The sequence below is a fragment of the Leuciscus leuciscus genome (assembly GCF_965113295.1).
Source record: "Leuciscus leuciscus genome assembly, chromosome: 11".
Lineage (NCBI taxonomy): Eukaryota > Metazoa > Chordata > Actinopteri > Cypriniformes > Leuciscidae > Leuciscus > Leuciscus leuciscus.
In genome coordinates this window covers 15,046,799-15,069,438 of record NC_138735.1, presented here as the reverse complement: position 1 = coordinate 15,069,438, position 22,640 = coordinate 15,046,799, and the positions used below count along the sequence as shown (strand labels likewise).

At 37.9% G+C, this 22,640-nt stretch overlaps 1 protein-coding gene across 1 annotated transcript; it reads left to right on the top strand.

The window, feature by feature from the left end:
* Positions 1-569: 569 nt before the first annotated feature.
* Positions 570-22,606, top strand: nphp3 (nephronophthisis 3). Its single transcript, XM_082183311.1, has 29 exons — positions 570-665; positions 770-872; positions 1,698-2,079; positions 3,037-3,162; positions 3,412-3,562; positions 3,895-4,047; positions 4,121-4,254; positions 4,337-4,497; positions 5,241-5,418; positions 6,687-6,761; positions 7,378-7,533; positions 10,260-10,363; positions 10,458-10,572; positions 12,468-12,611; positions 13,128-13,225; positions 13,330-13,432; positions 13,513-13,595; positions 13,810-13,948; positions 14,036-14,200; positions 14,431-14,525; positions 15,229-15,351; positions 15,438-15,627; positions 15,708-15,949; positions 17,620-17,695; positions 17,807-17,934; positions 18,955-19,195; positions 19,378-19,503; positions 19,608-19,723; positions 20,307-22,606. Exons 3-29 carry the CDS (start codon positions 1,756-1,758, stop codon positions 20,470-20,472), a joined length of 3,912 nt encoding a protein of 1,303 aa, XP_082039437.1. The 5' UTR covers positions 570-665; positions 770-872; positions 1,698-1,755; the 3' UTR covers positions 20,473-22,606.
* Positions 22,607-22,640: the final 34 nt, after the last annotated feature.

Sequence of the window (22,640 nt, the reverse complement as noted above, 5' to 3'; positions counted from 1 at the left end):
TATTTCAATTGTGATGATGACAGCATCTCCAGGTGCTCCCTTGAGAATCAGACCAAAAAAGTTATGTGCACCCCTGATTATTACTTAAAAATGTATTTAACCATTCATTGTTTTATTGTTTTTTGTTCTTTACTTTCAAACAAAATAATTTTGATTCATAACTTCTCTGTCTGAATTGATCACAATGCATCATATTTACAACTAACCTATTGCCTGCACAAAATATGATAGCATTGTGATAACAATATGTAACGAAAAAGCTTACAGTGGCTTCATAAATTAATTAAAAACATTAAAAAGCAGAATACACAGATGCACATTCTTTGTTTTTCATTTTCTAGAAGTTTAGTGTTAAAAAACTTGCTGCATTTTGTGAAGAAGTTAACTTACACCACCAACTTACTCCAACGAAAGTGACTTGAACTCACCTGTCGTCGTAAACACGACTTCCCACATCGTAAATACGATCTTCCCAGGAAGAACTGAACGCACCATATATCTACTCTTCAGCTACACACGCAAAAGTATGTAGTTTTTATTCACACGAGCCTTACTTAACGAAAACGTTTCAGGTTAACTTTTTGGTCACACTGTGGACCCGTAGAAGAAGGCGTTCCTAGTAACGCGGTTGTCAGGAAGAGAGTGGGGATAAAACGTGTGCATCGGTATGATTTGTTTACCTTTATGCCTGATATGCCAGCAGAGTTTATGAACACGTTACTTGTCGATATATATTTTGGGTCTTAAGATAGATATCTGTTTTGTCCAGGTTTATCGTCCTGGATCTCCTTCATCGTCTCGGTTGGGTGGAGAATTTTTCTTCACTCTGTCGTCTCCAGGATGACCGCAGGGTTCAAGACCGCAGTTTTAAGGTGATGCTTAAGGTTTATTACTTTAAATATGCAATTATTACAAAAATATGCAGTCAATTAAAGTGTTTGATTTTGATGACAGTGTGAAGAAAAGTAGAAATATGCGTGTTAAACTGTCCTGTTGGGATATTCACATAGTAAGATATTGTTTGCATAACTTCGCCACAACGTCTCATAAATGTTTCCATCTTATTATAATCTCAATTGCGAGACAGACACCATAAGTATGTAGCCTATAATGACTTATAAGTGTGGTTTAGCCTAGGTGTCTAAAATACTTTTTGGAGCCACTGTAACTTTACTTTGAAAATATTTCCATTACGTTAATTTGGTGAAAGAACTAACGTAATGGACTTTTGCTATGACAGCAAAAGAGTTTTAAATGCATAGTGCATTAACTATAGATCAAACATATCCAGTTGCTGTAAATATGATATTTACCCCCAGTTTCGCAGACAAGGCCTAAACCTACAGTAGTCCCAGACTAAAATGCATGTTTGAGATGTATTAGCTGCTAACTGAAAGCAACTTGCACTGTATCTTAAAATATGTCAGTGTCATTGTTTTGTCTCAAGATGCACACCAGTAATGTTTTTTTCTTTTTCTTTTTTCCTAATTGCACGTTTATAAAAGCTACTTAAATTCCCTTATTGAGCTAAGGCCCAATCCTGGCTTAATCTAAGCCCTGTCTGTGAAACCGGGCCATGATATCTCCTTAAATAAAACAAAACAAGACCTGTCATCCCTGCTGCTCTACTGTTATGGTATACAGTTTCGAAATTATACTTAAAGTTAACAATTAAAAGTGTTTCCTTTTTCCAACAGAACCAGCAATGCACATTCTGGAAGAGTGATCTAGCTGACCGACGTCTCATCAGTTGCTATGGGTACGGCGTCCTCTCTGGTGAGCCCCGGTGAGGTGATTGAGGATGCGTACGGTGGTGAGGGAGGAGAGGCATGCGAGATACCGGTGGAGGTGAAGCCAAAAGCACGTCTGCTGCGGAGCTCCTTCCGCCGCGGGCCTCGTGTCATCGGTGCCAGCTTCAAATCCACCGGATCGGTGGAACTGGAGTATGCAGCGGAGTACGAGCGCCTCAGGAAAGAATACGAGATCTTCAGGGTCAGCAAGAACAATGAGATCGCCTCCATGCAGAAGAAAGAAGCCAAGCTGGATGAGGAGAACAAGAGGCTGCGTGCTGAGCTGCAGGTTTGAGAGAGAAAAATATAATCTGACCTTTTTATGTGGGTCAATGGCAAATAAAAGTGGTGGCCGAAGAAATAAAGGATGTACACTGTTGCAATTCATTTTTCTATTCGTTCACTGTTTCTATTCTTTTTTAATATGGCTTTGCAAAACTTACAAACAATCTCAGTAAAAATTTAATTTCTTGAAATTTAATGGCTCTGAAAATGTAACTATTGAATAAAAAGTTATTACATTTCCCTACACTATGCATGTGAGTGTACACAGCTTAATCTTTATTTACAAATAGGTTTATATATTTTATATAACATATATTTTTCAAGGTATAATTTATATATGGAATTTATTAATGTCTCTCTCTCTCTCTCTCTCTCTCTCTCTCTCTCTCTATATATATATATATATATATATATATATATATATATATATATATATATTTATACTCATACATAAATACATACATACATGCATATACAGCTCTGGTAAAAAATAAGAGACCTCTGCAAAGTTGTCAGTTTCTCTGGATTTACTATTTATGTTTGCATTTGAGTAAAATTTTTTTTTTTTTTTTTTATGAAATACTGACAACATTTCTTCCAAATTTCAAGTAAAAACATTGCCATTTAGATAATTTATTTGCCGAAAATGACAACTGGTTATACTAACAAAAATATGCCATGTTTTCAGACCTTGAATACATTTATATGCATTTTTTTTTAAACAATTTAACCTTAAATTTGTTATAAAAAGGTAAAAACATTTTTAGATTTATTTTATTTTATTTTATTAAGCAGATTTCTGCATGTTGGTTGCACATTCAGACTTTGATTTGGTGGACAAAAGTTTTTCATATATGAAAAAGAAGATTATGCCAAAATCACACTTTTTTTTTTTTTTCAAGAATTTAATTCTTTTAATAATGTTTTCCCCTTCATTTTGATATCATTTTCTGGTTGTCAGGCTCTTCAGAAGACATACCAGAAGATTCTTCGAGAGAAGGAAAGTGCCCTGGAGGCAAAGTATCAAGCCATGGAGAGAGCTGCCACTTTTGAGCACGACAGAGACAAGGTCAAACGGCAGTTTAAGGTGTGAATCATTCTCTTCTCTCTTACACAGGACATTTGTAGCTTGCACAGTTCTAAATCTGCCCAAGCCCCCTCTATTTCCTTTGGTTTAGTCTTATCTCTTTAGCCTATAGCTGTTTCAGTCTTCAGTTTTTGAGATTTCAGGATTCCCCCATTCAGATAGAAAGGACTTGACCTTTCATTGAAAGGGACTTTGATTCTTTACCTTACCTTTCCTTCATCTTCATCTCTGCCCTAAATCGCCCGGCAGATATTTCGGGAGACTAAAGAAAAGGAAATTCAGGATTTGCTGCGGGCAAAACGAGATCTGGAGTCAAAACTTCAACAGCTGCAGGCTCAAGGCATTCAGATTTATGATCCAGCAGACTCGGATTCAGACGACAACCACACCACTGTCACTAGTAAGAGTGTGACTGATAAGTTTCACAAAGGAAACTATATTTTTACCCTTTTTGAATAAAATTATGATGAATCATGTAGATTTCTTGCACTAACAACACTTTTCTTTTGAAAGAGGAAGTTGACTCTTAGGTTCTCTTATTTGTCTAATAAAAAATCAAATCCATCCGTCCATCCATCTCTTTATTTATTAAAAAAGTACAACTTTTCTACTGTACCGCTAAATATTTTTAAGCATAATTTCACAAAACTCTAGATTGGAGCTTCATTGCGAAACCTAAGTTTTAAATCGAACCATCCAAGCCTTTATTGCAGTGCTATACTCTGTGTGCAGCCGCAGGAACTCATTGTGAGGACTGGAGTGGTGGTGTGTTGGGCAGCGAGCCATCTATGGGCAGTATGATGCAGTTACAGCAGACACACAGAGGTCCGGAGTTTGCCCACAGTCTCATCGACGTGGAGGGGCCGTTTGCCAATGTCAGCAGAGGTGAGTTTGCACCTGTGTTTGTGTGTGTAGGTGTGCTTGTGTATGTGTTGATGTTCGTGCCTGTGTGTTTCAGATGATTGGGATGCAGCCGTGGCTAGTCTGCTGCAGGTTTCTCCTCACGTCTCTCAGGCTCTGTGGAGTAACACAGTCCGCTGCTACCTCATATACACACAGGAGACCAAAGCAGAGCTGCAGACCTTTATACAGGTACACGTGCTCCGATAACACCTCTTATTTAAATGCACTCATTCACACGTTTTAGCTGCATCTATTTGTCACTCTCTTTCAGAATCATTCTTTGAGGCTGCAGAGGTTTTGTGAGGGTTTGGGTCATTTCTGCCTGAACGTGTCATTTCCTGAGGAGAAGGCCGCTCTATATGCTGCTGAACGCAGGCAGGAGATCGAGAGGAGCTCTGTGTGTGTGCTGCTACTCAAGTCTTCAGTATCCAGGTGACACTCTGGGCCCTATCATACACACGGCCCAATGCAGCACTAGGCACGATGCAAGTGTTTTTTGCTAGTTTTAGCCCGACGCAGTTATCATTTTCATGTCCTGCTCCACGTTGTTTAAATGGTAAATGCATTTGCGCCTATTTGTGCGCCCATGGTCTGAAAACGAGGTGTGTTCTGGCGCATTGTTGGCGCGTTGCTATTTTGAGGCAACTGAAATAGACTGCACCATTGCGAACACTCTGCTTATTACACACACACTCTGCTCATTAAACACACAGGGTTTAATGTGCAGCAGCGCACAAACTAACCAAATATTAAAAATAAATCTCACTTGTCCCGTAAATGGTCTGCTTGCGCGCTTTAACCTCGAGCACGAGCAGATTCGTTTCCAGTCTTTCCGCTTGCATATTGCGCCATGTAAATAGCAATCCGCCATGTCGTGAGCGCAACTGGCTTTTAAAGGGAATGGGAGATGAGATTCTGATTGGTTTATTGCACGTCTCACTCAAAACACACCCATTACTCATTAAAAGAATAGGAACAACACTTTTAGACCATGCGCTGGGCGCACCGACCATTTTTCCCGTCGTCAAACTAGCAAAAGTGGATTTGGACACACCTTAAGTGCACTTGCGCTGTGCGCTTTAGTCCATGTGCTTAGATCATTAAAATAAAAATCTTTCTCACACTTTTTATGTTATCGTTGACATGAATCTCATGTAACTGTTTTGCTGTTTTAGTTGTGTTGTAGAGGATGTGGAGGAGGCGTTTGTGAAGACACCAGACTCTCGTCCTCTCTTGCTGTACTTGCGAACGGGTGACAGAAAAGGAGAAAAGGAGGAGGTGTCCACCCTCAGTCCAGCCACCAGAGACCTGCTAGAGAGAGTTAACAAAGCTGACAAAAGTGCCAAACTCAAGGTTGAGTCAAATGATTCAAATGAGCTTAAAATTGCAATTTCTCTTGAAAGTTTTAGAAGTTTTAAGGACAATTCACACTGCGCTCACACTGCAACAGACCAGCTTTTTGATGCTAAGATTTGACCCTCATAAGCTTTTCAAAAAAAGAGTACTGAAGTAAGCACAGTAAGAGTGTAAAGGTTTTTTTATTTTACAGTATAACACTACTTTCCTGAAGTAGTAGTAACAATAAAATGATCTTTTGGGATTTTAAGTAATTTAGATTTTATTTAGAACTTATTTATCTATAAACTTCTCTATTTCATTATCACACACGCTGCCTGGCCAAAAAAAGTCACTGTTTGGATTTAAAAAGGCAAATGCTTAAGAGTCTATGATTGGATCCTTATTGCAGTTATTTTTATGTTTCTACCATGTTATGTTTGGTGTGTGTATATCTATATCTACCTCTATATCTACTATATCTACTTACTTTGTAAGTTCCAAGTTATATACCATATATACCATATATATTTTTGCTATATATGTAGCAAACCTTTGAAAATTTACTACATCCATTTCCTAATTTCCTGTAGTTGGTAAATTTTGACCGCGAACAGCCAATGTGTGACTTTTTATGACCACTTAGACTCATTTTTTTGTTTGTTTAGATTGCATGTACTGTAAATAAATATGTTATTACAGAAGAAACTCTGCCAGCTGCGGTTGCCAGACTAATTCAGTAAAAATACAGTAAAAATGTAAACATATTTGCAGAACAACCTGCAAATTTTACAGTTCAAAGCTTTAAAAAACGGTCAATTCTGCAGCCCTTTTCTGCTGAATTAGCAAGTCCACACTGCTACCAAAATCTGTTTAGTATCTAACATATACTGGCAACCACCATAATAACACTGGCAACCACCATAATAACACTGGTGGTAATGCGAAAGCCACACAATACTTCTTCAGAAAAGTTGATGAAAATACTAAGATACTGAAGGTGCACACAGTGGCACGCACTCAAATACAAAACACCATCATGGTAACGCACGAGTCTAAAATAATGCAATAACTATTAATTTAACAACATTAGATGTAACATAAACCCCTAATGTACATAACTGATAACAAAGATCTAAGAAAAAACATCAAATGTGATGTCGTAAATTAGATGATTTGTTATTTTTTATTTCCAAAAATGGATGTAAGATATTGTGAGGTGTGCAGTTCACTTTTATTAAATGTTTTTGATTAATTAATTATTCTTTGCTGCGTGTTTTCTGAAGGTAGTGGATCATGCAGGGTCTGTAGAGGAAGGAGCTGATCTTATCTTCTCTCAACTTGAAAGAATTATCAAACAGGTACAAACACACACACACACACACACACAGGAACTTACAAGTGGGTGTTGTGGTTAATAATATGTTGAAACTTCGTAAGTTCTCACATGAAGTGATAATGCTCTATAAATATGTCAACTTAAACTGTTAACTTAAAACTTGGTAAATTTTAGGCAACACAGATGTTGCGATTATAGCGTTTTACTCATTGCTTATCAGTGTCAGCCAATATGCTGGGATCATTTTACCTCATAAATGTTTATTATTTTACAAATATTTGATATACTGTATGATAATAATATACAGTGAACTTGAATATGTTTTTAGGACTACACACAATTACAATAGGAGCAGCCTCAGTGCACTGGTAAGTGAAAATGACTGGTTTCACAGTCTGGTTTGAAAAAAACAGGCAGTGGGTAACTTTGAGGTTCTATATAATTTCTACAATATAAAATTGACCCAGCCACCAACACAACAGCTAAGTTATAAAAACCACTTTGAAAATAACCCAACATTGCATCAAAATATAAACATTGTTTAGAGTGTGGTTCACTATTTGAGGTTCTGAAAGAGGAACTTGTCTTCTTGTAAGATTGCTTAATTTTCAACAAAGATACATTTTCTCTGTCTTCAGGAGTTGTTGGGATTGGAGTTAGAGGAGAGTGGGGTGGAGGAGGAGAGGGAAGAGGAAGACTCTGGTGATGTGCTGTGGGATCTTCATGATGAGCAGGAACAGATCGAGGCATTCCAGCAGGCCTGCAGCGCTGCTGCAAAATACAGCTTCCAGAAGGCATGGCCTCTATCATTTTATTTATTGATCATTATTGACTGAGTTTACATGCGATTATAATATAATTTTGGTAATATTGTGATTAAACTCTACCTCAAGTAAACACAATACTTTAATCAAATTTAACCAATTAAGCTCATAATCATAGCATTAATCATATTAAAATATGTGGCATATTTTGATTTTAATCACAATAAACAGGCATGTAAACACAGTAATCGAATCGATTCCATTCTGACCAAAGTGTACATGTGTTTGTGACTTTTTTTGTTTTGTGACGTGGTCATGCGCAGATTCGTAAACATAAAGAACACTGAAACTATATAGAACAAGACATGATTGTGACGATGTTATGTTCTGTTTAGTTTCTTTCTCATGGATTTCCTTGTCACCGTTTTGCTTGAGTTCTAGTTTATAGTTTGTTTCCATCCTTTGATTAGTTCTCACATGTTCCTTGTTCCTTTGATTACCATCCTCTGTGTACGGTATTTAAGCCCTTAGTTCTTTGAGTTCAGTGGTTCCCAACCTTTTTCAACTCACAGCCCACACAACCAAACACATATGTTTTCGCGGCCCACTGCAAATATTTTAACCGCTATTTGTGTCGGGTCAGTGACTGAGCACTCAGAAGCAAAGATTGACCGTCTTTATTGAATAAACTAGCAGTGAACAGAAAAATGTAGATAACGGGTCACCAAGCCTCGAGAGACTCGGGTTGGCGCTGCTCAGGAAAATGGGAAAATCAGATCCAGGCAGAGCTTGGCAGCGGGTAGACCGTCAGTGGAGCAATCAGTCAGACAGAACAGGCAGAGCAAGGTCGAGACGAGCAGAGTAATAGAAATATCGATATACTTGCACTGCAGTCCGCCTGCTTCTTCTCAAGCAGGGAGTTCACTCCCTCGAGGATCACAAGAGGGATTTCTTAGATCAGACGTTCCTCACTATCCCGACCAGTCAAGGGCACGCGTGCCACCATGGAAGGTCCTCAAGGAAGCTTCACCGCAAATGTGGAGTGGGTTCTGGTTCAGTGTGAATCCCCATAGACTGTCTGCCTCGCTGATGTGGACTATGCCCCATTCTGGACCTAGAGCTCAGCTAGCTGAACTCTACTGGTTCAGCCCGGTCCCTAGTCGAATTCGTCTCTGCTGGTTCAGCCCGCTCCCAATGTTACACTTAAAGACACACTTCAGAAGTTAATCAATCACCCATTTATTCATGTACACCATATTTCACTCTACGTCGTTCGTGCTCAACCAACAACAACCGCACTTCCGGGAACTTCATAATAAGAGTCCCCTTTTTCCTTTCGGTAAACAGTCATGTGTAATCTTAAACAATATTCAGCACAGAGGTATACATGTGCATGAACACATTTTTTTATTGTCTTAAACTTAACACCAAGTCGTCTTCGTCTCTGCTGGTTCAGCCCGGTCCCAAGTCGTCTTTGTCTCTGATGGTACAGCCCAGTCCCACGTCTTCTTCGTTGCCATTGGCTCTGCCTAGCTCCAAGTCACCTTCTTCGCTATTGGCTCTGCCTAGCTCAAAGTCGCCTTCATCAATATTGGTTCTGTCTAGCTTCAAGTCTCCTTTGTTGAAGATAGTCCTGCCTCGCCTCTACTGTCTCCCTTCAGCCCCTTGGCTCCTTCCGTGGTTCTGCCCTGCTGCTCAGATTAAGGTTAGAAACCTCAAACCGTCAGCTCCGCCTTGTTTTGAGGATCCGTCAGCTCCACCTTGAGCCTCTGAGCTGACCCTCTGCTCCACTGTGGTCTGTTATCACTCCACTGTGGTCTGTGTGGTTTCCGTGTCACCCTGGGACTCCACACATTGCAGCTTCACCTCTGTTGATCAGGCTCCTGATTCAATCTTGGCTCCTCCCTCAATCTGCTCTGCCGTGGGCCTTTGTCCTGGCTCTGCTGCAGGTCATCCTCTTGCTCCTCCCTCAATCGCATCCTACCTGGCTCCTCCCTCCATTGTCATCGCGTTGATGTTTCCCTCTGTCAGCCCCTACTTGGTTACATCTGTCTCCGGTTCCACATACTCCTCTGGAACCCGCTTCATCCCACTTAATCCGCGTATAATTTTGGGATTTATACATGCTTCCTGTGAGAAAAGGCATCATATATTTTGGGTGCTGAAGAAACTGAGTTTAGGCTGACAACTTTGCACGACATGCATATAATGCAGTTTACTGATGGTCGAAAACATTGTAATGGAGTCATTTTAGGTGCGTCACCGGAAAAAATCCAATACGTCCATAGAAATGTGTTTTGCATTTAACATAAGTATATTAAAACAGTGGCCAGTAACACACCTACTGTATGTGAGTTCATCGTTTGTGCTGTGCATTTGAAAATGTCAATAATGTAGGTAAAAACAACCACAATTCTTAGCGGATAATCATTATAATGAAAATGTCATGTAAACGGGAGTGAAGAGGTTTGCTCATGTCATGTAAACATCTTACTGCATCCTTACTCTGATTAATGGAAATAATCACATTATTGGTCCATATATAATTGAGTTATTGATAAAGTATTTTAACTAATGAGTAGACTCACAAGAAATCTGAGAAAAAAATCTGTGAAAATTCTGTGTATTTGATGAAAGCTGAAAGTGCTACACTCGGGTATGGGTAAAAGTATTATCAGAGCAACTGAAAGTTAAATAAACTGTGCACAAATGGCAGGAAATTTGTATATTGAATGCTATATTGGTTCTTTTCACAGTATGTCGACCGACTTAATGACATGGTAGCCGCCCCTCCTCCCACTCCACCGCTGCTGGTGTCTGGTGCACCCGGATCGGGCAAATCTCTTTTGCTGGCTAATTGGTTATTTCATCTTAATTCTAAATATTAGGTATTATTGCACAATAATTCTGTATGTCAATTATCACACAATAAACAATTTGTAATTTCTTTGCAGGATAGAGTTACAGCAGAAACACTCTCCCAATACCCTCATTCTTTATCACTTCACGGGACGTCCGCTCTCTACCAGCACAGACCCTGTGCTCATCATTAAACGCCTCACAGTGAAGGTGAGATCCAGACACACACACACACACACACACACACACACACAAAAACACACACACACACAAAAACACACACACACACACAAAAACACACACACACACACACACACACACACACACACACACACACACACACACACACACACACACACACACACATTTTACTCTGTAAACTGTAAAAGAACAGAGGCGGACAGTAGAATCAATTTCTTTGTAACTAGCGCTTTATTACACTATTGGAGGCTATTTGCACTGGAATTGTTTTGTTTTTTACCATTGGCATATTTAACCCTAACATTACCATAATCCTAGGTTGTCTTGTTTCACACTGTTCATACTTGGTTTTGAGTGGTTGATTTACAAGATTCACACTGTACATTTGTAAACCCTGGGTTAACGCTCTTAAATGCATGTATACAAGCTTGTCTACCTGTGAAAATATTGCCATGTAAAATGTTCTATTAATGAAGTCTTCTGAAACACTCCAGTTAACATGTTTGGCATAATTGTTCAACATTTTAAAATGTCCCTCAGGGGCTGAAACTATGCACATTACAATTACACTACCGTTCAGCTAGTGCAAGTCTCTTGTGCTCAACAAGGCTGCATTTAATTGATCAAAAAACAGAAAAAGTTAAATATTGTTAAATATTATTAGTTATAGTTTAATAACTGTTTTCTATTTTAATATATTTTCAATATAATTTATTACTGTGACAAAGCTGAATTTTCAGCAACCATTGCTCCAGTCTTCAGTGTCACATGATCTTCCAGAAATCAGTCTGATTTGGTTGCTCAAGATGTATTGCTTATTATTATCAATGTTAAAAAACATGATACATTTTTTTTTTCATGATTCTTTAATGAATAAAGTTAAAACTAAAAGCATTTATTTGAAATAAAATCTTTTGTAATATTATAAATGTCTATGAGAAAACAGTAGTTAAGAAAGCATCTGATCATAGCAAAGTGGTTATGTTTGCACAAGCTCTGCAATTCGTCAGTAATGTCACTATATTCAATAGATTGTTTAAAAGCAAGCAGTTTTACAGTATTAAACATGAAAAAAAGTGTCAGTGTCTCTTTCAATTAGAATTACAACTTCAGTTTTTACTATAAAGCGGCTCTCCAGTGTATTCATGTTTTTACTTGTGAACTTCTGACCTCGACAGACTGAAGAACAGAAGAAATGAACTGGAGAAAAATCAGAGCACACCTACCTATTACCTAATTGTAACCGAACAATGGTAGTTCAAATGTGTTTACCAGCCGGAGTGAACTTTTCCGGAACTGTGAACTGTTTTTCCAGCTGTTTTGTTCCAAAACAAACTTTTGTGTTTGCCTGATTTTGTTCGAAATGAAATCACACTAGTTTGTTCTTCGATTTCACTTGAGCTGACTTGAATTGTTTCCCAAACAATTTATAGTCTACACATTACTTCAAAAGTTAAAAGTAAAACAACTTCTGTAGAATCTCCAGGTGTAAATAATGTTTAGCTGAAGGTTTCTTCAGAATCTGATAATGTGGATGAAATTTGTTAGATGGGAAGGTGTAAATAACCACAAGATCCATCCAGTCATGCAAGGAATTCAGAAGAATGAATGGAAAATCAGGAATGGATGAATATCTTGATAAAATATTCTTGAAATATACTTGCGGCCCTGTCACAACCTGAAGCCCTGAGAAATCATCATTGTATGCAGAAAGAGGAAGTCTAACATTTAATAAGGTTAACCTGTTTTCGTTGGTGGTGGTTTAGTCCAGAGGTGTGCAGAGTCCAGTTTTAGTGTAGAGGTGAATGTTACATAAAGGGTTTATAGGTACACAATTTAAGCAAAGCTAACTGAACCTAAAACTTTCCTCTGAACCACTTTTTCCACCTATATGATCCCTGTAGCTGCTCCAGCATTTCTGGTCTATCTCCGGCCTCTCGATGGACCCTTCTAAGATCCTCGAGGAGTTCCCACGCTGGCTAGAGAGACTTTCCGCACGCCACCATGGGAACATTATAATCATCATTGACTCCATTGACCAAATACAGGTAACGCTTCCTTACATTAACTTCCTCATTGAGCTGTGGTATGATCATGTTTAGCTACTAAAGAGACACAACTAAACACAACTAAACCTAAATCAATTGATTTTACACTTTCACTTTGTCATAACATTTACATAATGCTAAAATTGCTTAGATTGATTGATTGATTGATTGATTGATTTCAGCAAGTATCTATCTGATCTATTTATCTATCTTATTCCCTCCTATTTTTACATTTTGCTGTTATTTAACTGTTACATTTTTAAATATGTTTTTATACTGTACATTATAATGTTGCCTAAATTCACTTTAGCATTTAAAATTATTTATTTAGTTTTTAGTGTTTTTAAAAAATTTATTTAGGCAAAAATAGTATACATTTTTTTTATGTTAATTAGCCACTTATCAGTTGTTGACCATAGCATAAAAATAATTATCTGCATATCGTTATCTGCCCAAATTTTAATATCTAATAATGTTCTTCAGTATGATTCAGTTTGTCCTTTTTGTATTTCCCAGAATGCCGAGCGGCACATGAAGTGGCTGATTGATCCTCTTCCTGCTAATGTGAGAGTTCTGGTGTCAGTTAATGTGGAGACCTGCCCACAGGCATGGAGGTCTGTGATGCACAAACACGCATAACTAATTTGATTTCAGATATTATGTATGTTTACAATAATATACACAGGTAGACAATCACCAAACATACAAAACTATTTAGATTGTGGCCCACACTGCACCTGGACCCACTCAATCCTAGAGAGGTGAAGAGTGTCATCAGCACAGAGTGTGTGAACACCGATCTCAAGCTCACCAAAGATCAGGTAAACATTAATGTCAGCCTGTGTTCGTCTGTGTTTATGTATGTGGCGTTTGAGTATCTGTCTGTACTGCTGTCAAACAGGAAAAAAAGTTGGAGAGACACTGTCGTTCAGCTGCAACATGCAATGCACTCTATATCTCTCTACTGGCCAGACTTATTACACAGTAAGTAGATGTGTGAGTGAGTGGATTGTAGATTTTTATAGTGTTCGTAAATTTGTGTCTACTTAAAATATACTTCTTGTTTGGTATTTGTATTTATGGCTCTGTGTGTGCGTGCAGTTCTCTATATGTATATCCGTTTTTGCATACAATATAAGTCAGTGTATTTATGGAGTGGTGGGGGAATGAAAAAAAATATTTAAGTTTAATCTGACAGCTCTAGATCCTCCTGGACGTTGGACATGACTCTACAACAGTGCGCGTTGTGTCAAGACACAGTATCGCTATACAGACTGGGCCTGAAGTTGGCGCTAGACTCACTCAGCACAGATCAGGAAAAAAACATCATGAAAGAGGTGACCTGTAGCAGAGAATCGCTCAAAAAACGATTCAGTGCACAATTTACAGTTTTCTGTTATTAATTTGTATTTCTCCTCATGCAGTTATTGTGCCTGGTATGTGCCAGTCACAACGGCATCAGTGAATCAGAGGCTTTGGAGCTGTTCCCAGACCTCAGTTTTCCCGCTCTCACCTCACTTCTCTACAATCTGGAGAGACTCCTCATCATTACTTACGCCTGTGGACTCATTCGCTTTCAGCACCCACAGGTGTGTGTGTCTCTGACTCTGACCTAACTGTATAAAAATGTCCTCACATTTTAGCTATATTTGGAAAAATTTCAGTGTGTGTGAAACTAAATATGGTACTGTGATCTTTCTTGGGTGAAGACCGCTCACTTTCACATCCCATTGATGGAGAAATGACTGAAACAGAAGTAAATTAAAGTGAAACTGGTTTGTGCTGGTGTACTGTATGTTCAACCGTGTATCTTTTCCAGGCTTGTGAAGCGGTCAACCAAGAGTTTCTGGATGGGGGCAAATGCTGTGGATCGTACAGAGAGAAAATCATCCAGTTCTTTAGTCAACAGCTGGAGTAAGAACATCTCTTACCCCCGCTTTCACAGACAAGGCTTAATCCCAGACTAAAATGCATGTTTGAGCTGTTTTAACTGAAAGCAACCTGCACTGACATATCTCAAATTCATCATTGTATTGTCTCAAGATGTACACCAGTAATGTTTTTTTCTAAGACACATTTATAAAAGCTATTTTAGGCCTAATCCTGGCTTAATCTATACCCTGTCTGTGAAACCAGGCCTTTATGTGTATTGCAGGGATGTGTTTTAATTTTTAATCTTTTTAATAAATGTTACCATGTTTATTTACAAGCGAGCACCTCATGATTAAGTGTTTACAATGTCTCATAGCGTTTTGCCTCATAATATTATTGTACTGTAAAATAAAAGTATATAATAATAATAATAATAATACAATAATTATTACATTTTTATTTTACAGTACAATAGTATTATTGAAGTAGCAATTTAATTTTGATGATTAAATAATAATAAAATGTTTTTAAAAAAGTAAAAAAATTATATTTATATTATTATAATCATTGTTGTTGTTTGATATTGTTATTGTCGTTATCATAGTATATAGTCATGTTGAATGGGGGTAAAAAGGTTTTCTGACCTAAGCTGATCACATGCCTGATATTGTCTTGGAACAAAGCATTTATCTAAAAACTAGCTGCCATATTAAATTGTTTTGTCGAATAATTTTTGACGATTCAGGCAAGACAGAGTGACGTGGAGGGTGGCTGATGAGTTGCCATGGTTACTTCAGCAGCAGGAGGATCGAAGTAAACTCCAGATGAGTCTGCTTAACCTGTTCGTGTCCCAAAACCTTTACAAGAGGTGCATTCTCATGTTCTTGCTCTATATTTTCTTCTGTATGTCTGTAAATGTGTCTGAAATAACATCTATCTGATGTGTGTTCTTAGAGGTCATTTCTCAGAGCTGCTGGCGTACTGGCAGTTTGTTGGTAAGGATAAGAGCTCGATGGCGACGGAGTATTTCGACTCATTGAAGGAGTTTGAGAAGACATGTGAGAGTGAGCAGAGCATGAGCCGACTGGCCAACCTGTACGAGACGCTGGGCCGTTTCCTCAAAGACCTCGGACTGCTCAGCCAGGTGATGGAGAGAAAAAGACTGATGGTCATCTGTATTTAATTTTAAAGCGTGTATAAATGATGTGAATGTGTTGTTTCAAGGCGGTGGCCCCCTTGCAGCGCTCCTTAGAGATCCGTGAGACGGCTCTGGACCCGGACCACCCAAGTGTGGCTCAGTCCCTGCACCAGCTGGCAGGGGTTTACGTCCACTGGAGGAAATTTGGAAACGCAGAGCAGTTCTACAAACAAGCTATGGAGATTTGTGAAAACGCTTATGGCCCCGAACACAGCACCGTCGCTAGAGAACTAGACTCGCTCTCGCTCCTCTACCAGAAACAAAACAAGTACAGAACTTTTTTCTTGTAGGTGTAGTAAGCGATTTCTGAGAATCATAATTGAACACTGTTGATATTTGGAAACAATCCAAACAAACGCACCCCTCCCTTCATTGCTCCGCCCCCAAAATGCACAAACATGCAATGCAAGTGTCGATGTCTCTTTATCACAGCAGAAACGAAGCGAAATAAAGCTTCGCAAAAATTAATGCGAAGATGATGAACGAACGACAAGGAGGAACAAAAAATGTACATACAGTACACAAGAGTTCATTGTTATTCATATTTTGCAGCACACCAGCTGCAGAGATGACACTCAAAACCAGTGTTACTCTCATAAGGAACAGAAACAAAGCAACCTCTGCATCTGTTTTTAGGCCTTTCCGCTTGGGTCTCTCCGGGGCTGAAAAGCTTTTCTAATATTAACGCGGGTCCTAAAGCTCTTGCCTGATCATAACCCTTCTTTTTCCAGTGATATTCCTCTGACCATTTCTCTTTTTTTGTAATGTCTCTAAGGCATCTCTCTTTCTACAGTCTTTCTTCAATCTCCCTGTTCTCACTCTCTCTCCTCCCTCATCATGAGTGTATACGCCCCCTACTGCTGATTGGCTACAAGTGTGTTTTGGTGCTCAGTCTGATCTACTTTCAACAGTTTCTCAGAAATCGCTTACTGCACATTTAATTTCACACTCTGGTATGCATATATATATTACAGACGCTTTGTTTCTAAATCTAGTGAGCTGCCTCTCTGTCTATGTGGGGAACTATTTCTGAGGCAGCACCCTAGGGTCTCTGAAATGGGTGACTAAACTGAAACCCTTTACATAGCCAGCAAATAAATTCAAGAACCATGTAAAGCTAGTAAATGTGGAAATATCAGGACATTTTTTTATTTTGATTTACAGGCCTGGAAATCTTAAAAATAGCTAATATAAATTGTTTTAGTATGTAAAAAATCTCATAAACTAGAAATTGTTCTTTGTATATTCTATATTTATAGATAACTGGAAAAGTCATGAAAAGTCATTGGTCAAAAGTTGCTAAGCTTACAAATTGATTGTCAATTTATAAGATTTTTTAAAATGTTTTTGAAAGAAGTCTCTTATGCTCGCCAAGGGCAAAACATATGGTAAAACAGCAATATTGTTAAGTATTACATTTTAAAATGACTGATTTCTATTTGAATATATTTTAAAATGTAATTTATTCAAATGACAAAGATGAATTTTCAGCAGCCATTACTCCAAGTCTTCATTCTCAAATGATCCATCTGAAATCATTCTAAAACAGTTGAAACAGTTTTCCTGCTTAATATTTGTGTAAAATGTGATGCTTTTTTTTCAGAATTCTGATGAATAGAAAAATCAAGAGAACAGCAATTATTTGAAATAGATTTTTTGTCACTTTTGATCAATTGAATGCGTCATTGCTGAACGAAAGTATTAATTTCTTTATTAAACAAAATCTTACTGACCCCAAACTACATTTTAAAATGTTCTTTAATTTCCTTGCAGTGCATTCTGGGAATGTCTTAAATGCACATAAAAAAAAGTAGGCAGCTCTCTATGGTTTGGAACAGATTCCTTTAGACCCTTTGTTCATGAATAAGTAAAGTTCAATACATTATATTAACAACATATACATTTATACAAAACAAATTCTATTTAAATTTGATCTAGATATGAGCAAGCTGAGAAGTTGAGAAAGAGATCAGTCAAGATCAGACAGAAGACGGCACGACAGAAGGGCCACATGGTGAGTAAAGGTCAAATAGTAACTTTTAGGCACATTTGGTCCTACTCAATGGAGTGTGAGAGAAATGAAAAACAGTCATTCTTATACTATAATTGTGTGTGTTCTCTCTAGTTTGGTTTCACTCTTTTGAAGCGACGGGCACTGCAGTTGGAGGAACTGACTCTTGGCAAAGACTCAGCAGATTGTGCCAAGACTCTAAATGAGCTTGGAGTGCTTTATTACCTACAGAACAACCTGGAGTGAGTAAATCTTTAAATTTTAAAATCTGGGATTTTGCAAGTAATTTTTCCAGTCATGAAAAATACCTAAATGCCCTGTAAAAGAACTATTTGTCTTGGAAAATATTTTAGTGTTATAAAATGTTTCACAATTTTTTTTTTTTTTTACACACTAAGGGTTAGTGATACCGATACCAGAATTTCAGTAGCCATTACAAATATCAGTAAAATGCAACTATTCTTGATACAAATTGATTATATATCAATTATATATTGATTAGATTTGAATATCTCCCAAAAATTCTGAACCTCAATGGCATTTTTTGTATCAAGGCAGTGTTCAAAGGTCAAAAAACTATACCCACGAGACCAGTTGCTAATTCTATTTCTCCACACTCGCAAATAACAGATTGGTCCGAATGGCTTACAACCCTTGTTCATTTACATCTGAGTGCAAATTATTCTCAAGCAATGACCCCTGGTCTTTTGGTTGACCATTATCCTCACCTGAAAACCAATTGTAGGACATTGCCATTTTGATTGTTCTTCAAAGAAGACTGTTCACAAAAAGCTCTTTGTACAAAGCACAGTTGCAGTGTAGAACTCACAAAAGCTTTGCACACGTCATCTGACCACGGAATCAACACAGCAGTGACATCATAGCATGACATACCATTCTCTGAGTATTAGGAGGTCATGTGAGATTCAGAGTTTCTTTACTCAACACCAAAATGCTCTGATATTAATAATATAGCCTAATACATAATAAATTATCACTCAATTCAGTCTCTGATAAAGAGATAATAATGTAATGTCAAGTAGATCAGTGAGGCTAAAAAGAGGAGCACTAAAACTTTAGTATTGCACTTGTTTGGCACATAAATGTGCCTTGAAGACAGTTGAAAAGAAGTGTCCTTTTCTGAAAAGGCTTGAGTTTTATTAAATGAGTTTGTAAACCAGTAGTAGTTTATTTACAATATGCATTTCCCATTTGCAGTCATATAATAGGCATTTTAACATGTTGGTTTTTTTATAACCCAGCGCCGCAAAGATGTTCTTGACCCGATCCCTGGAGATGCGTCAGCGCGTGCTTGGGCCGGATCACCCCGACTGTGCCCAGTCTCTGAACAACCTGGCCTCACTCCACAGCGAAAGAAAGGAGTATGAGAATGCCGAGGAGCTGTACGAAAAAGCACTAGACATCCGCAAACGAGCGCTTGCCCCAGATCACCCATCTCTCGCCTATACCCTCAAACACTTAGCAATGCTCTACAAACGCAGGGTGAGAAACCACAGGAAGGACTCACAACACACCAGCTCTGCAGAACATGTAGCAATCAAGTGGCGATTATGCATTGATTATTTTTGCAATGTTTTGTCTTTTTAATATTGTTAATGAATTCCTGACCCTTTTTAATTGGCTGTGCGTGTGTGTGTGTGTGCGTGCGTGTGCGTGTGTGATAGGGGAAGCTGGAAAAGGCAGTTCCTCTGTATGAACTAGCTCTTGAGATCAGAGAGAAGAGCTTTGGGCCCAAACACCCCAGTGTGGCCACCGCTTTGGTTAACCTTGCCGTGCTCTACTGCCAACTAGTGAGAAAACTTCTCAGATTTTGGCCTGCTGTTGATTTGTAAAACTATGCGGTCCGCTCTGTTATTTGATGATGTGACTCATGGGATGTGTGTTTATGTTGCAGAAGCAGCACAGTGATGCACTGCCTTTGTATGAGCACGCTCTAAAGGTATATGAGGACAGTCTTGGCCGACTGCACCCGCGTGTCGGAGAGACTCTGAAAAACCTGGCTGTACTAAGGTTAGCCATATTTTATTAGCTCAGCTGGCACAATCATTTTAATTCAATTCAATTTGAGTTCATTTGTATAGTGCTTTTTACAATGCATATTGTTTCAAAGCAGCTTTACAGAAAATGCTTCTTTCAGTATTACAGTTATTAAGTATTCTGTTATCAAACAGATGAGCGATTCAAAGTAATGTCGATATGCCAGTAATGTACAGCTATAATGTACTGTAATACATTTAATATTACAGTGTAAGGATAATATGACAGTTTTGAATGCTGATCCAAAGTTGGCATCATCTGGAGTCTTCGCAAGGGTTGGCATTGTCTGTAGTCTTTTCAAAAAGAATAATATTTACAGCACTCAAATATGGAGTGCCTCAAGGGTCTGTATTAGGCCCCCTGCTGTTTTCAATTTGTTGTGCCTTGGAAATATTGTTTTATATTTAATTTTATTGTAAATAATATATTTTAATGTAAATAAGAGGAAAAGTCTTATCCAAACCATATCCATCATGACTTGGACCAGTAAGTAGCCACATGGCAACTATCCAGAACACCTTAGTAACAGCACCATTGCAACCACTCTCTTTTTCAGCTATGAAGAGGGAGATTTCGAGAAAGCTGCTGAACTATACAAGCGAGCAATGGAAATAAAGGAAGCAGAGCCGTCTCTGGTGTGTGGTAAGGCCCCCTCACATCACTCATCCAGTGGCGACACCTTTAGCCTGCGAAGCCCTGCCCTTCCTCACACCTCAAGGTGACACCTGAACGGGACCCCTCAACATTTAACTACAGTGTACTCTGGCCTCTATTAATGAATCCATATCGGCTACACTTGTTATGTTCAGGCCTGTGCTTGAATGCCTCAAGCATGTGAAGTCTACATGGAACAATCAAATATGCATTGGGATCCAACTCCGTTCCAATTCCTACTGTAATTTACAGTATAAATCATCAGTGTTTCAAATGTACGCTCACTGCCACTGGGTGCTCTTTCTCGAAAAGGCAAAACCTGAGAAAGTAAGCATTTTATACCTGTGATTTTCCTGTTGTATGTGTTGTATGTGCATCACATACAACACACACTGTAGTATGTGATGTGTTACTGTTGTACAATGACTGTTGTAACACATCACTCTATCGAATCAGCATACCAGTGACATTTCAAGTGCACTGCTGTTACACTATGAGGTGTTGTAAAATAGAGTTTATTGAAATCACCATGAACATAATGGTGTTTTTTTATGGAATGCTACCTCAGAGTTAAAAAAAAAAAGGGTAATTAAAAAACATTTAGGAGATATAAAGTCAAGTTAGATATGAAGTCGCAATTATGAGATGTGAAGTCGCAATGGCAAGAAAAAGCATCACAATTACAGTAAGACAGATGAAGACACAATTAGGAAAAATTGCATTGCAATTACGGGATGTGAAGTCGCAAATGCCAGAAAAGTCACAGTAATAAAAAATGAAGCCGCCGATACAAAATGTGAAGGTGTAAGGTGAAAAAATTGCCAATTCCAATATTTCTTCTCTTAGACAGCAACAGGCATCCATAGTTATTGATTGTTCATGCAATGCAAAAATATTATTAAAATTTTCTCGCTATATGTGCTTGATATAAAAAAAAATTCCAATTATCACTGACTATTATAAATGATAAACTTGAGTATGAATATATGTCTACAGTAATGTTGAAGAAGTGTATTTACCTTGGTATTTTAAGAATCATGTCTATTCCAAAGCACTTTTCACTTGCACAGTACAAACATCCTGGAAACAAATATAGTCACATCACATGGCATGTGCAGTGAGATGCCAAAAAGCGAATGAGTTATCTATTCACATTGTTTCTATCACTGCTGACTTCAGGATATGGAAATTAATCCGAGCATAACTTTGTGCAGCAGTTGCTTGCAGATTCAAGTCACACTGAAGTGAAGCAGAATGGAAGTTTCACAGTCTCAACTCCTTCCTCTGGCCTATGACTTGCTTCCTGCAGGGAAATTCTTCACCTTAACCTTAAAAATTGAGAACAGTTGTAAAGTGCAAAGCATATTTCACAGTATTACAAAAGGACAACTGTCATACATTGCCATAGAAGACTAATAGCATTAGATTATCTTTCAGGTATTCATTAAAATGATCTGATTTTATTATATTTAATATCTTATTTATTATAAAGGTATCTCACACATTTGAGTAACACCACAGAGCACAGCATGTGAAATAATGTTTCTTGTAATGCAGTGCCAGTATATGTGGATTATTTCATACAATGACTGTTCAGCTGAAAAGAGCATCCATATGATATTATGACCTATATATTGATATTTTATTTAGAAATGGTACTGTTTTTTTTTTGTGTGTGTGTGCTTTTTTAATTCTGCAGATTGTCTCTAATGTGAAATACTTTGTATTGTATTGTAATTGCATGTGCCAAGTTTTGAAGGCCTGACCTGTTTACATAGGAGGGATATATGAATGAATGAATACAAATATAAAAGATTGTATGGATGCAAAATCATGGTAGATATACCAAACTCCAATTTCTCAGTGTCTGCAAATGCTTAAAATGCTAATATTTAAACACTATTTGGAAAGGTGCTAAAGCAGATTCAGTCTACTAATGTGCCTCATTTTGTAGCAAAATCATCTTGTAACTGTTGAATTCTGGGACAACATGCTAATTATAGAATAATTTAATCTTCCATAATGTCTTGTATTACATTATATTGTATTGTATTAGAAGATTTGTGCAAGTGCTTAGGTGATGTTTTTTAACTTCACTGCCAAAAGGTGTTTTATACACAAATTCTTCTAATGCACATGATCCATGCACAAAATAATATTATTGTGTATTGTACCAATAAATGCATTATTGAATGAAAATAACAGTTGAAGAGATTTTTTTACTCAAAGCAATGGA

What these genes read in the sequence shown, in the direction of transcription:
- nphp3 (XM_082183311.1), top strand. Translation starts at nt 1,756, where the DNA reads ATGGGTACGGCGTCCTCTCTGGTGAGCCCCGGTGAGGTGATTGAGGAT. An exon ending in ACAAAAGTGCCAAACTCAAG is followed by an intron (nt 5,419 to 6,686) that starts GTTGAGTCAAAT and finishes TGTTTTCTGAAG; the next exon opens with GTAGTGGATCATGCAGGGTC. An exon ending in TTCTTTAGTCAACAGCTGGA is followed by an intron (nt 14,526 to 15,228) that starts GTAAGAACATCT and finishes TTGACGATTCAG; the next exon opens with GCAAGACAGAGTGACGTGGA.